Here is an 11,810-nt window from a genome sequence, read left to right as displayed (position 1 = left end):
TATTGTCTGTGTGTCCCTGGATACAGAATTCAGCTTTACCTGTTTTTGCTGTAAATGCAATTATACCGTATGTATTATTTTGTGATTTTTGTTCATCATAGTAATTTTCATCCAAGTTGTGTGTAACTGTAGTTCTTTCAGTTCCAGTGGTTTTTAGTATTTTATTCCATGAGCATCTGCACGTCATTTATCCATTTTAGTAATGTTGGACTTTTGTCATGTTTCCAGTGTGGAGACTTTACAAATAATGCTCCTATAAACATTATTGTATGTGTCTCCTGGGGTGTGTGTGCAAGAACCTTTCTAGGATATATGCCTGAGAGTGGAATTGCTTGGTGGTAGCCTATGTATATATTCTACTTAACTGGATAATGCCAAACTATCTTCCACAGGGGTTATACCAACTTACATTCTCACTACAGTATACAAGAGTTTCCATTTGCTCTACTTGTTACTAGTTGCTTTTTGCAAGAGAATGAGGTTGGCAAAATGTTACTAATGATTTTGGTTGTGGGATTATAGGTGATTTTTATATTTTTAATGCTTACCCCTTCAGCTACTACTGCATTTCTTTCATTCATTCGTACAGAAAACTCCTTGCAAGGATTATTTATACTTACCATATTTAATTTTTTCTCTTGATCACAATTCAGACAGGCACTCCACTTAGCACTCCACTAAAACTGCTCACATCCTGATCATCCGTGGTCATTTCATTGATCAGTCCTCATCTCATTTGGCTTAGCAGTAGCACTTGGCACAATGAATTATTCTCTACTCCTGAAAACAGTCTTCAGTTGGCTTGAGGAAACCACACTGAATAGATTTTCTTATAGGTTGCTTCTTTTCATTTTATATAGCATTTGATACTTTGATTACTTATTCCCTTCATCATTTCTCCCCCAAGTATTTATTTAAAAAATGTTAAACCTACAGAAAAGTTAAAACATTATCCCCATAATTTTTCATGAATTTCCTGATTATAAAAGTAATACAAGTTTTGATGATCATACACTATGGTTATAGAAATGTCATTGTTGGAGGAACATGTTTGAATGTTTATTTACCTCATCTCTTACCACTTCTCTTCTGGCTACTTACAGTTTTAAAAAATATATCATGCTCTCTCTCCTGGTTTGTTCTACATGCTTTTCCATTTTTTTAAACAGTTTCTTTCCATTTTTTTCCCCATCCATGACTAACTTGTTATATCTTTTAGGATTCATTTTAAGTATAACTTCCTCAGTGGTTGGCCAGACATGATTTGGCTTCCCCTTCCATATACCTTACACATACCCCACATCACACATCCCTCTCTACTCTTTATTTCATTGTCGTTCAGAAGCACTCTTTCTTTCTAGTTTTCTCTCTCTACTGGAATTGCTTACTTACCTATCTCCTCCAGCAGATTATGATCCTTGAGGTTCTATGTCCTATTCATCATTTAATGTTTAGTACAATGCTTAATACTTGGTTGGAATTCAGATAATATTTAGTAAATTTGAGAACCAAGGTAACCCAATTAGCCATAATAGGAAGAGAAGAGCCTTATATAGGCTCAGCCTCTGGAGACAGTGAGTAAAGTTCGAGTGTAGAGCAGAATTTTTGTGAAAGAGGATATTGTATAGACATCAGAGGAAGTGAGAAACATGTCAGCAAGCCAGAGGTTACCAATAATTTTCTTGTAGCAGCAAGGAATTTCTAGTTACAATGGCTTGATTAACTTTTGTCTGTCATCTGTACTGAAAGCTGCCTGACAGACATACAGTGTTTTACCAACCAGATAGAAACAAGTACAGTGGGTTCATTATGTTTGAATGTTTATTTGCATGTTATTTTTTGAATACTTGATTCCATTTTCATTTTTTAACAAACTACCCAAATCTGGCAGGTGTTTGAAACCTTCAGCTTTTGGGTGCGTGAATAAAGGAACAGTTTTAAGTCAAGGGTCTTCATATGAGTCATGGAATTGTTATGAAACGTCAGAGGAGCAGAGCTGGTCAGTAGAAAGATGGAGACAGATTTAAAAGCCAAAAATTTTTAAGGAACTTAAGCAGTGGAACCTAGAAAGGCATTAGGTGGAAATAAGGTTTCTTTGTCTATAAGTGTATTAAATGAAAATATAGGGTTTTGAGTCACATTTTAAAGCATTTTTAAAATTTTGCTGAATGTTAAAAGCATTTTTTCTATAGCATGACCATAAAAATTTATAACATGAGACAAATATAACTTCTACATGAACTATTATAATTTCAGTGTGAAACAATCGAACTACATTTCAAACGGGAAGTAACATTGATAGGGAGCAGTCATGTGAAACTGTGTTCAAAAGAAAAAGCCCGTGTTTCAAGTCTTTTATTCTGAATATTGTTCTCTATATACGAGTGTTAATTTTAAAATTGTTTTCAGATCCAACTAAAGTTCAATTTAGAAATATAATTCATATATTTGCTCTCTTGGATGAAGCTTTAAGCACGTTTCTAATAATTCAGTTAAAATATGTTGAGTTGTATGTTTTTAATGAGAATCTGTTTTGAAAAGATTCCACAATATTTGTTTGAACAGGCACATAGCATCTTGATGAAAACTGTTGGAAAAGAAAAACTTTCAGAGTCATTCTGCTCTCAGAGTACCCAAGCCAACCAAACTGGTGCAGTTAACACTTCTGTAAGAGGCCAGGAACCAAGAAATAGAGCGCTTCCTGGACTGCCTTTTGGCAGGCCTTCAAGCCAACTTAGTGGTTGATATTAATACCATTGAATTTTCAGAGTAATAATCTACAAGTAGAACATCTACATCTCTTTCTATCAAATCATACTTAGTCTCATTAGTAATCGATTAGTTTCTATCTCTGCTTCACGTTGGCATTAAAGCTGTAATTCTTGAATTCTGTCGGGCATCATTCTTGCAAAACAAGAAGGGAATGTCCTGTAGCGTGTGACCCTAGATATGATTAAATTATCTCCTGAACATAAATATTTTTATATTGCTTTTTAGTACTACTGAGTGTCACAGCAGAGATATAAATTATATAGAACACCATAATGCTTTGGGAGGTTTGGTAGTTACCCCAAGCTACCAAATTTATAAGTAGGGATAGTTTATTCTGTCTCTGCCCTTTCATTTTTATTTTATCCACTTGAGATTTACTGACATTATTTAATTCATTTAGCAATTATATGCTTATAGTATAGTCATGTTGATCTCCATATCCACATATTTTCTCTAATAAATGTTCTACCTAGATATTTGTTGGATTAAACTAGAAAATGCCTACCATATTTATGGTGGAGAGTAAATAATAACAGAAAGATTCAAGGATTCAGTATGCTAACTAGAGAGACAAGACTAAATTTAACATCTATACTACCATTTCTCTAATAACAGAGTTAGTTGGAAAAATAACAGAAACTAAAATTTCAGTCACTCAGTTTTTCAAGTGCTTCCCACAAGATTAGATTAACATTGTCTACAGAAATGATTATCATACTTTAATACATTTTAAGCTTCTTTCAGAACTGTGTAGAGGAGTAATATGGAACCAATGATAAATTTCCTGGCCTTTTTTCCCTTCATTATTTGGATGTGTATAATCCAAAATAGCCAATTATATACATTTTGAGGTACAGAATCATTTCTGACAAGGGATCTGAGAATCAGCAGGGGTATGTAGTCCTTCCATGCCACTCTGCCTGGTCTTTCTGTTTTGGATAGTGTGTTACTGGAAGGTTAGAAAGCAAATGGAGGGAGTTTCAGTTAGGAACCGAAGGGATTAATAACTGAAAATGATGATTGAAAACCAGAATCTGCAGTTGATTGGGACACAGGTATGAGAAGGAAGCATATACATAAATAGCATAATAGGGTATATCACTGGAATCCAAGAAAAGTACAATAAGGCTAAAATATCTCTAGTGTCTTGATGTTCCATTTCATAGTACTTTGGATAAACTGCACAAGGGACATGGTTGAGATCACTAATCCTTAGAACATGAACCAAGAAATAGGAATTCTATTTATCATAGGAAGTAATTTTGACCCATAAAGAAGAAATAGACACTCTTTAGTAGAGGAACATTTTTCTCTATGTTTTCTTTGATTTAGTGCCAAAAGCTTTTTGAGAGAATATTTAAAGTTGTGTCTTTTATTGTTGAAAATTGACAGCTGCTATATTTCTTTTAAATAACTGATTGAAGCTCTTTCTGTTGCATCTCCTTTATTGCTAAATTCCTTAAGTTTAAAAAAAGTGTGTTTAAAATTATAGTATTGTGGGATAAAAGCTTTATTCTGTGGATTAAATAATACTTCTTTTGTGACATTTTCTTTTCTCACTAAAAGTGAGAAGTAAATGCCTTGCCTTGGTACATCCCATTTCTAATGTAGGACAAGAAGTTATTTTCTTCAATGACTGACTTCCAGAATTTCTGGCTGAATATTCATTGTCAAGTGTATATTCCCTTCCCTAGGCCATTCTATATAGAGCCCACAAACATCGTCAGTGTGAATGAAGTCATTCAGAAGGTTAGCGACCATGCCTCTGCCATGAACAAGAGGATTCATTACTACAGCCGGCTCACCGCTCCTGCAGACAAGGCACTGGTAAGGGGCAAAGCATTACTACTTATCTGAGGTTAAGTTGAAATGAGCAGTGAACAGCATGAGCCAGGGTAACTCCCAGAAGTTGAACTATTTGCTGGCCATGTTCCAAGGATGATGGCATCGTGGAAAGTCAAAGACAGTAATACATGTCCTACTTTTCAGGTTAGTCCATTCTTACCTAGGCTAGCATAGAGAGATTTGAAATAATCTCTCTATGTTGAAAACAAATCTAGAAATTTGTTGGATTAAATTCTGCTAATCCCAATCCTAAAAGCTTTGAGGAAGATAAACTACTTTTGAAGTAGTTTAGGTCATTGATTAATATAAATAATAATAGGTTCTGGTTAGTCTGTTCAATTTTTAAGTTTGAAACTACAAGGGAAAAATGAAGGAATTTTCTTCAGGAGTAGTAAACTAAGATATACATATATGTATGTATATGTGTGTGTGTGTGTGTCTGTGTATACATACAAATAATATTTTCCTATTTAGCAATGTCCTTTTGTATATCAAAAACAAGAGACAAAGGGTAGATACTAAACATTCTAGGCTTTGCAGGCTACAGATTATTATTACATATTATTACATATTATTCTTCACTTTTGTTTTATACATTAAAAATATAAAAATCATTCTTAGCAGAGGGACTTTAAAAAATCAGGTTGGAGGCCAGATTTGGCCCACAGGCAATAGTTGGCTGACTCTTGATCTTCTAAAATCTGTATTATTATTTTAGGATCAAAAATATTATAAGTAATTTGGTTGCTTATAAAATTATCACATATGAGATATTCAGAAACTTGAAAGCATAAAGAACAATGGAAACCTTCTGGAGAAAAGATAATCACTTTCTTATAGGTAATAATAAAAAGGGAAACGGGAACCAACATTCTTTAGATATTTACTAAGGAGGCAAGGATTGCACTAGTCACTTGAACATAGATATCTCATTTTAAGCAACATGAAGTATAAAGATCTTCTTTCATATAGCCCAAGAAGGGACTTCCAAAATATTCTGGGTGGGATAATTATTTCACCAGTTTTTTTCACTTTTTCCTCCCTTAGGCCTTTACATTGGTAGTTGTAGTTTAGTCTTAGTTTCATAACAATTATCTAAGCCCTCTGGGAGTTAGAAGTAATCCAGTATCTTCAGACCCAGTTTAGATCTAGAGGCTCTCTCTGCTTATGGAAGCAAACTTCAGAGATACCCGCTGGGCCAGTCTAGGCCTGATTGCATGGTATTTGCCTGAAATATAAGTCAGCTTTGTACCCCAAGCTCAATCCCTTTTTGTTTGAATCCCTTTTGTTAACTGACTGTGAGATGACACTAGTATATCAAAGCATATAAACAGCGATCTAAAATTAACAATGTGATATGAATATGCTTATACATCCACATCATTTTTTGAGAGTCCCAAAATTATTATTATTTTTTTAAAAAAAAGATTTTTAAGGGAAGAACAAATGGAACTGCTGATCTCAGGTCTTTACAGAGTAATACCTTTTTACTTCTAAAAATTTCCCTATTTACCTTAATATTTTTATTCTAAAATGGGGAAGGGAAGAAAATTATTTGGCTGCCAACGTCTCATAGATCTTTGCTAATAAAAGTGTGTCCTGCATAGCCAGCAGTATCAGCATCACTGAGAGCTTGTTAAAAATGCAGAATCTCAGTTCTTTCTTCATACCTACTGAATCAAAATCTGTATTTTAACAAGATCCATGAGTAAATCAAAGGAAACTTCAAGTTTGAAGAACACTGCTCTAGACCACTGTCAGAATGTGGGATTCAATCCTCCAATTTTTCTGTATCTCTTAAGAATTTGCCACTTCTTATCCTCCAGCTTCTAGTCCTACCTCTCATAACTTTTGATTTTCACTTTTTCTGAACTTGCTTTGGTAGCTATCATGGTTTATCATGGCATAACATTTGAGACATCTTTTACCCACAAGATACCACCAATCATATGCATAAAGAGAGAAGGATTTAACAAGTTTTCTTTTGTGGACCAGTCCATATCCTGTCTACGTACTGAGACCTAATGTTCCATCACTTCCTTGAAGTCTTCTCCAACTGTTCCAGTCCCATTATTTTTTTCATCATTCTTGTGATATGGTATACCACAGAGTTGAACACCTAATTTTTATTCCGTCTTATAGCCCTGTCTAATTGTTTCATGTGTCTTCCAATTAGAATTTAAACTTCTTTAAATTAGGGGCTGTATATTATTGTATTTCTTGAATGCTAAACCTGGCAGAGTTGTAGATTTGTGTGGTAGGTACTAAATATAAAAGATTGTGATTTATGTGAGTGATCTCCTATGTCTTTAACTACTGTATGTAGGGACTACATATTTTCAAAGTAACTATTCTCAGGGAAATGGGCAGAATTCCATCAGGAGACTATATTTTTTCCCTTCAAAATAGGGAGATAGAATTAGAAAGAAATATATGGAGGGGAGATGGAAGCTATGCATAGAAGAAACATGTATCTATTTAGTCGTTCTCTCTCTATATATGTCCTCAGCTTCTATTGGCTTCTTCTCTTTCGTTTACATCTTCCATCTTTAATAATCCTTCTGTGCCTTTTCCTTTGGCCACTTTAGCTCACCTTTTTCTTCTACCAAAGCATTTAAAAAGAATAGTCTACGTTTATTATTCCTTCCTTTACCTCATATTGACTCCTTACTTCTTTATTGTTTGAGTTCCCTGCCTGCCTCTGCTAAAACCACCAGCGCTTAGGAGTTCCGTGACCACTTGGTTCTTGAAATTCCCCAAGTCTCCTCCATCTAGAATTCCTTAATCTCAGTCTTTGCTGGCTCTTCTTCCTCCTTTCTCATAAAAATGAAAAGAAAAATATTTTGATAGTTGCATATTCTAGGAATTCATTCTCATTTCAGATGAACAGTTGATTGTTTATAGTCCTTAAATTCTTGCTCCTTTAGATCTTCTACTACATTTAAAAAACAATTTTAATATTTGTTAATCAGGGATGCATACTGTTATTTCTTCATGATATTTAGAAATACGTCTAGAGTCCGGTACTCAGATATGTAGAAAATATCCTATTTTGCACGTTTACAGGTTCTAAAATTCTTTGTTTCTTTTTTCTTTCTTTCTTTCTTTTTTTTTTTTTTTTACCAGATTGCCCCAGATCATGTAGTTCCAGCTCCAGAAGAGTGCTATGTATATAGTCCATTGGGTTCTGCTTATAAACTTCAAGGTTATGCTGAAGGATATGGTAAAAATACCAGTTTAGTAACCATGTGAGTAAAACTACTTTGGGGAGTATAACTTAAACTATATGTAAATGAATATTACTGATTATTTTAATTTTTGTCTTAATGAAAATGTTTAAAGAGTCAAACTTTATATTTTTACTGCTATTGCTCTGTGTTTTCAGTTTTATGATTTGGAATACCATGATGGGAACATCTATACTAAGTATTCCTTGGGGCATAAAACAGGTAATATAAGTTCTCAGCATATTTTTCCCTGAACTTTTTTCTTTTTATGTTGTGAGTCTTATAAGACATTTTAATAAATCTACATAAAATTCATTAAAGAAAATAGATGATTATATTTATATTAGTTGTCGGGTTTTTATCATAATTGTTTAGGGTAGCATAATATGATACATGTGAGTTTATTCTAACATGATGATATATGTTGTTCTATATTTTTATTTTTAAACAGGCTGGATTTACTACTGGAATGTGTATCATCATGCTGATGGGCCTTTTAACACTTTATTGCTGCTACAGAGTAGTAAAATCACGAGCTATGATATGTAAGAATTTGCTACAGTGGAAATGAATTAATATTAATAAGTATTTCCTGTTGAGGTAGAGCACTAATGTGTACATTCCTCGTGTGTGTTAACTATCTATTTTGTTCCTGAAGATTTACTTCTCTATTTCATAGCATTAGGCTGAACTGATAATGACTGCCTTTGAAGTTCAGAGAGGCTGGGAGTTCTTTGCAGAATGCACTCACTTTGGTGTTAATTTTCTCATAAGAATAATTTTTAAAAGTCATTTTTAAATTAAGGCCTTTGCTAGAACTAAATTGAGAATTTATGATTCTTACCCGTTAATGGTGGCTTGTTTTAACCTATCCTTACTCAAAGGCCTAAATGTTGGAATCTCCTAAAAGTAGAAATTATAACTAGAAAAATATGAAAAAGTGTACTGAATTCTCAAAATTGTGCCAACATATATCCTCCACTCATCTCTATAAATTCTGGATCAGAGAAATACCTTTTTAGATTGTTTTAAAATAGTTTAGAACTTAAATAGACATATATTATCTAATTGAATCCTAGCAAGTGTAAATCAACAGACCAGGCTTAGCCTTCAGTTTTTTTCTGTCTCTACTAAGCAGTGGTATATTTCCTCTTAATTGTATTATTTATTTATTTCCTTTTCCTTTTATTTACAAGTCCCTTGATGCTCTTATAGACCTTCTAATTTCTTTATATGATGTAGGCATTAACTCTTTATCTATCATTTCTAGTCATTTTCTTTCCCATGCAATATTTGAATGGCTTTTGTATTATATGAGTTTGTTTATATTTGCCTACCTTTTCCACTGTAGTTCAGTTGATAGAAAAAAAATAACCTTTTAGGTTCCAATTTTACACTGTCTTTAACTTTTCTGTTACTTAATTTTTAAATTCTTAATTCAATTGTCTAAAATTTAAATTGGCACATGGTATAAAGTATGACTCAAGAAAACTTTTCTCCATATCGTTACTTAAATATGCCAAATATTATTCGGTAATGGCTTCTGTCCCTTACTGACAGTTTTGTCTACCCTTGGTTTATCACTTTATCAATTATAAAATTTTATGATACTATAATCTGTTTCTCATGTTATCTGTACCATTTAATTGACCTATATTTCTTTTTATGTATTTGTTTTCATTTCTGTTGTTTCATAATATGGTCTAATATCTGGTGGTGGAATACCCATAATCTTTTACTAAATATTTTGAGTTAATTTGGGGAAAACAAATTATGAATATGGAATATGTGATTAACATCTAATTTTATTATCTTTCTTTTATTTTTATCTAGCATCAGTGGATATCACTACCTGGGAATATCCAGATGTCTGCAGATATTATTTTGGCTCCTTTGGGCAGTGGTCAAGCCTCCTTTTCTCCTTGGTATCTCTCATTGGAGCAATGATAGTTTATTGGGTGCTTATGTCTAATTTCCTTTTTAATACTGGAAAGTTTATTTTTAGTAAGTATCCATATCATATGCTTTCACACAGTTACTTTCAGATACAATAACTACTAGAATGTTTTAATTTCAGCCTTAAATTCTAAACTTAGGATAAATCAAGTAAAAAATAGTATTTGTAATTTTGGAAAATATACTAGATTCAATTTGTTTTCTGTGGTTATGATCTCAAATATAATGTGTATGCTCATTTCCAAAAGCTAATTTTTGAATAAGTAATATTTTTTCTAATTCTCTAATATAAAATACTAAGTTCCAGCAGATATTTTAAGCATTGTTTCAATCTTGACCACAAAATTTTAGTATAACAGAGTTTATGAAGTTCATTGGTATTTGTTACTGAAGAGTTTGATGTGCAGAATCTCAGGGAAACAAATTTCAGTCATTTATTTTCAAAATAGTAGGGTTTAAAATTAAAAAACAGTAGAATAATGGAACTTAATGTGGTAAATATGTTATATACATACCACAGACTTCGTTGTGGGATAATGGTTGTACCCTTTAGTAATTTAAAGATGTTCCTGCCTGTTATTTTCTTAAGCGTTTTTATTAACGTGCTAGATTTTATCAAATACTTAATCTACGTCTCTTGAAATGGTCATAAGCTTTTCTCTTTCAAATTGTTAATATGGTGAATTAAATGAATACCTCTGCAATAGTTAAATCATTCTTATATTCCAGGAAAACTTAAAATAACTTATTAGTCATGCTATATATTTTTTAAATTTTTTACTGCATTCAGTTTACTTTTGGGAGGAGCAGAGCTAATATTTTATTTGGAATCTTTGTATCTTTTCATAAAAGATATCAACTTATAGTTTTTCTTTCTCATACTATCCTATCCTTGTTGAGCGTGGTGTGTTACAACTTCTGTAATAAATTACCATAACTGTTTGGCTTAAAACAAGAGAAACTTAATTCTTTCACAGTCCTGGAGACTAGAAGTCCAAAATCAAAGAGTCAGTAGAGCTCCATTCCCTCTGAAACCTTTAGGGAAGAGTCTTTCCTTGCCTCTTCCTAGCTTCTATGATTGATTGCTGGCTGTTCTTGGCATTCCTTGGCTGGTAACTGTATCACTCCAATTACTGCCTCTGTCTTCACATGGCCGTCTTCTCTCAGTGTATCTACCAATCCTTGAACATTGGGCCTACCCGAATCCAGTATGACCTCATCTTAACTTGATTATATCTGCAAAGCCCTATTTCCAACTAAGGTCACATTCGAAAGTTTCTGGTGGACACAATAGTGGGGAAACACTATTCAACCCAGCATATTTGGTATCTAGGCTTTACTAGCCTTATGTAAGTCTTGGCATCAGGAATTACATAAAGATTTATAACTTCTAATCTTAAGTCACTAATAACCTTTGGAGATACTATAAAAACCTAGAGCACTAAACTACTTCTTCTATTCTATTTTGAGAAGCATACAATGAAGGTGAATAATTCACATATTTTTACTTATTTTATGACTTTAAAATCTAATCCAACATTTTTCCCATCTCATTTGAGTTTTAATCAGACACTTTTATTAATGCTTATTAAGGTTATAAAAGGTTAACATCATACCAGTAAAGTAAATTCTCTTAGGCTAGCAAGAAAACACATCCTTTACCTATTCTCTCATTCACTATAGAATGATATGAATACTCAAGTATCTTCATACGCTTTTTACTTTGCTACTTCCTTTAGTATAACTTAGTGGTACTTGTGAGCAGTAATTACTATGTAGCCTTTGGTCTATAAAAGCATGTACTATACTTTGTAAAAACTTTAAATGAATTTGCAGATAAATATGGCCATTATAATGGTTTTACAGACTTTAGAAGTTTATGTAAGATGTTAAGTATACTTCTATAAATTAGTGAAAGTATAGGGGGAAAATTGTACACATTATCTTTATTCCAGGGCTTTTAACTAAATTCAGGTAGATTTTTTAAAATTCCTTAATCATGTAAAATTT

The 11,810-nt window shown here is 32.8% G+C and overlaps 1 protein-coding gene across 2 annotated transcripts in view; it reads left to right on the top strand.

Moving 5' to 3' along the window:
- The window catches only part of SLC38A9 (solute carrier family 38 member 9), a 60,000-nt gene that overhangs the window by 14,946 nt on the left and 33,244 nt on the right, over positions 1-11,810 (top strand). For both annotated transcript variants that reach the window (XM_006912467.3, XM_015589825.2), the window contains exons 3-7: positions 4,467-4,599; positions 7,744-7,865; positions 8,003-8,066; positions 8,296-8,389; positions 9,678-9,848. In XM_006912467.3, the coding sequence (XP_006912529.1) occupies positions 4,467-4,599; positions 7,744-7,865; positions 8,003-8,066; positions 8,296-8,389; positions 9,678-9,848 (584 nt within the window). The remainder of the gene's footprint in view (positions 1-4,466; positions 4,600-7,743; positions 7,866-8,002; positions 8,067-8,295; positions 8,390-9,677; positions 9,849-11,810) is intronic.

Source organism: Pteropus alecto, unplaced genomic scaffold (genome assembly GCF_000325575.1).
Source record: "Pteropus alecto unplaced genomic scaffold, ASM32557v1 scaffold73, whole genome shotgun sequence".
In the NCBI taxonomy this organism is placed as follows: Eukaryota; Metazoa; Chordata; class Mammalia; order Chiroptera; family Pteropodidae; genus Pteropus; species Pteropus alecto.
Note: the sequence above shows the minus strand (reverse complement) of the source record. Positions and strands in the feature narration are given on the sequence as shown.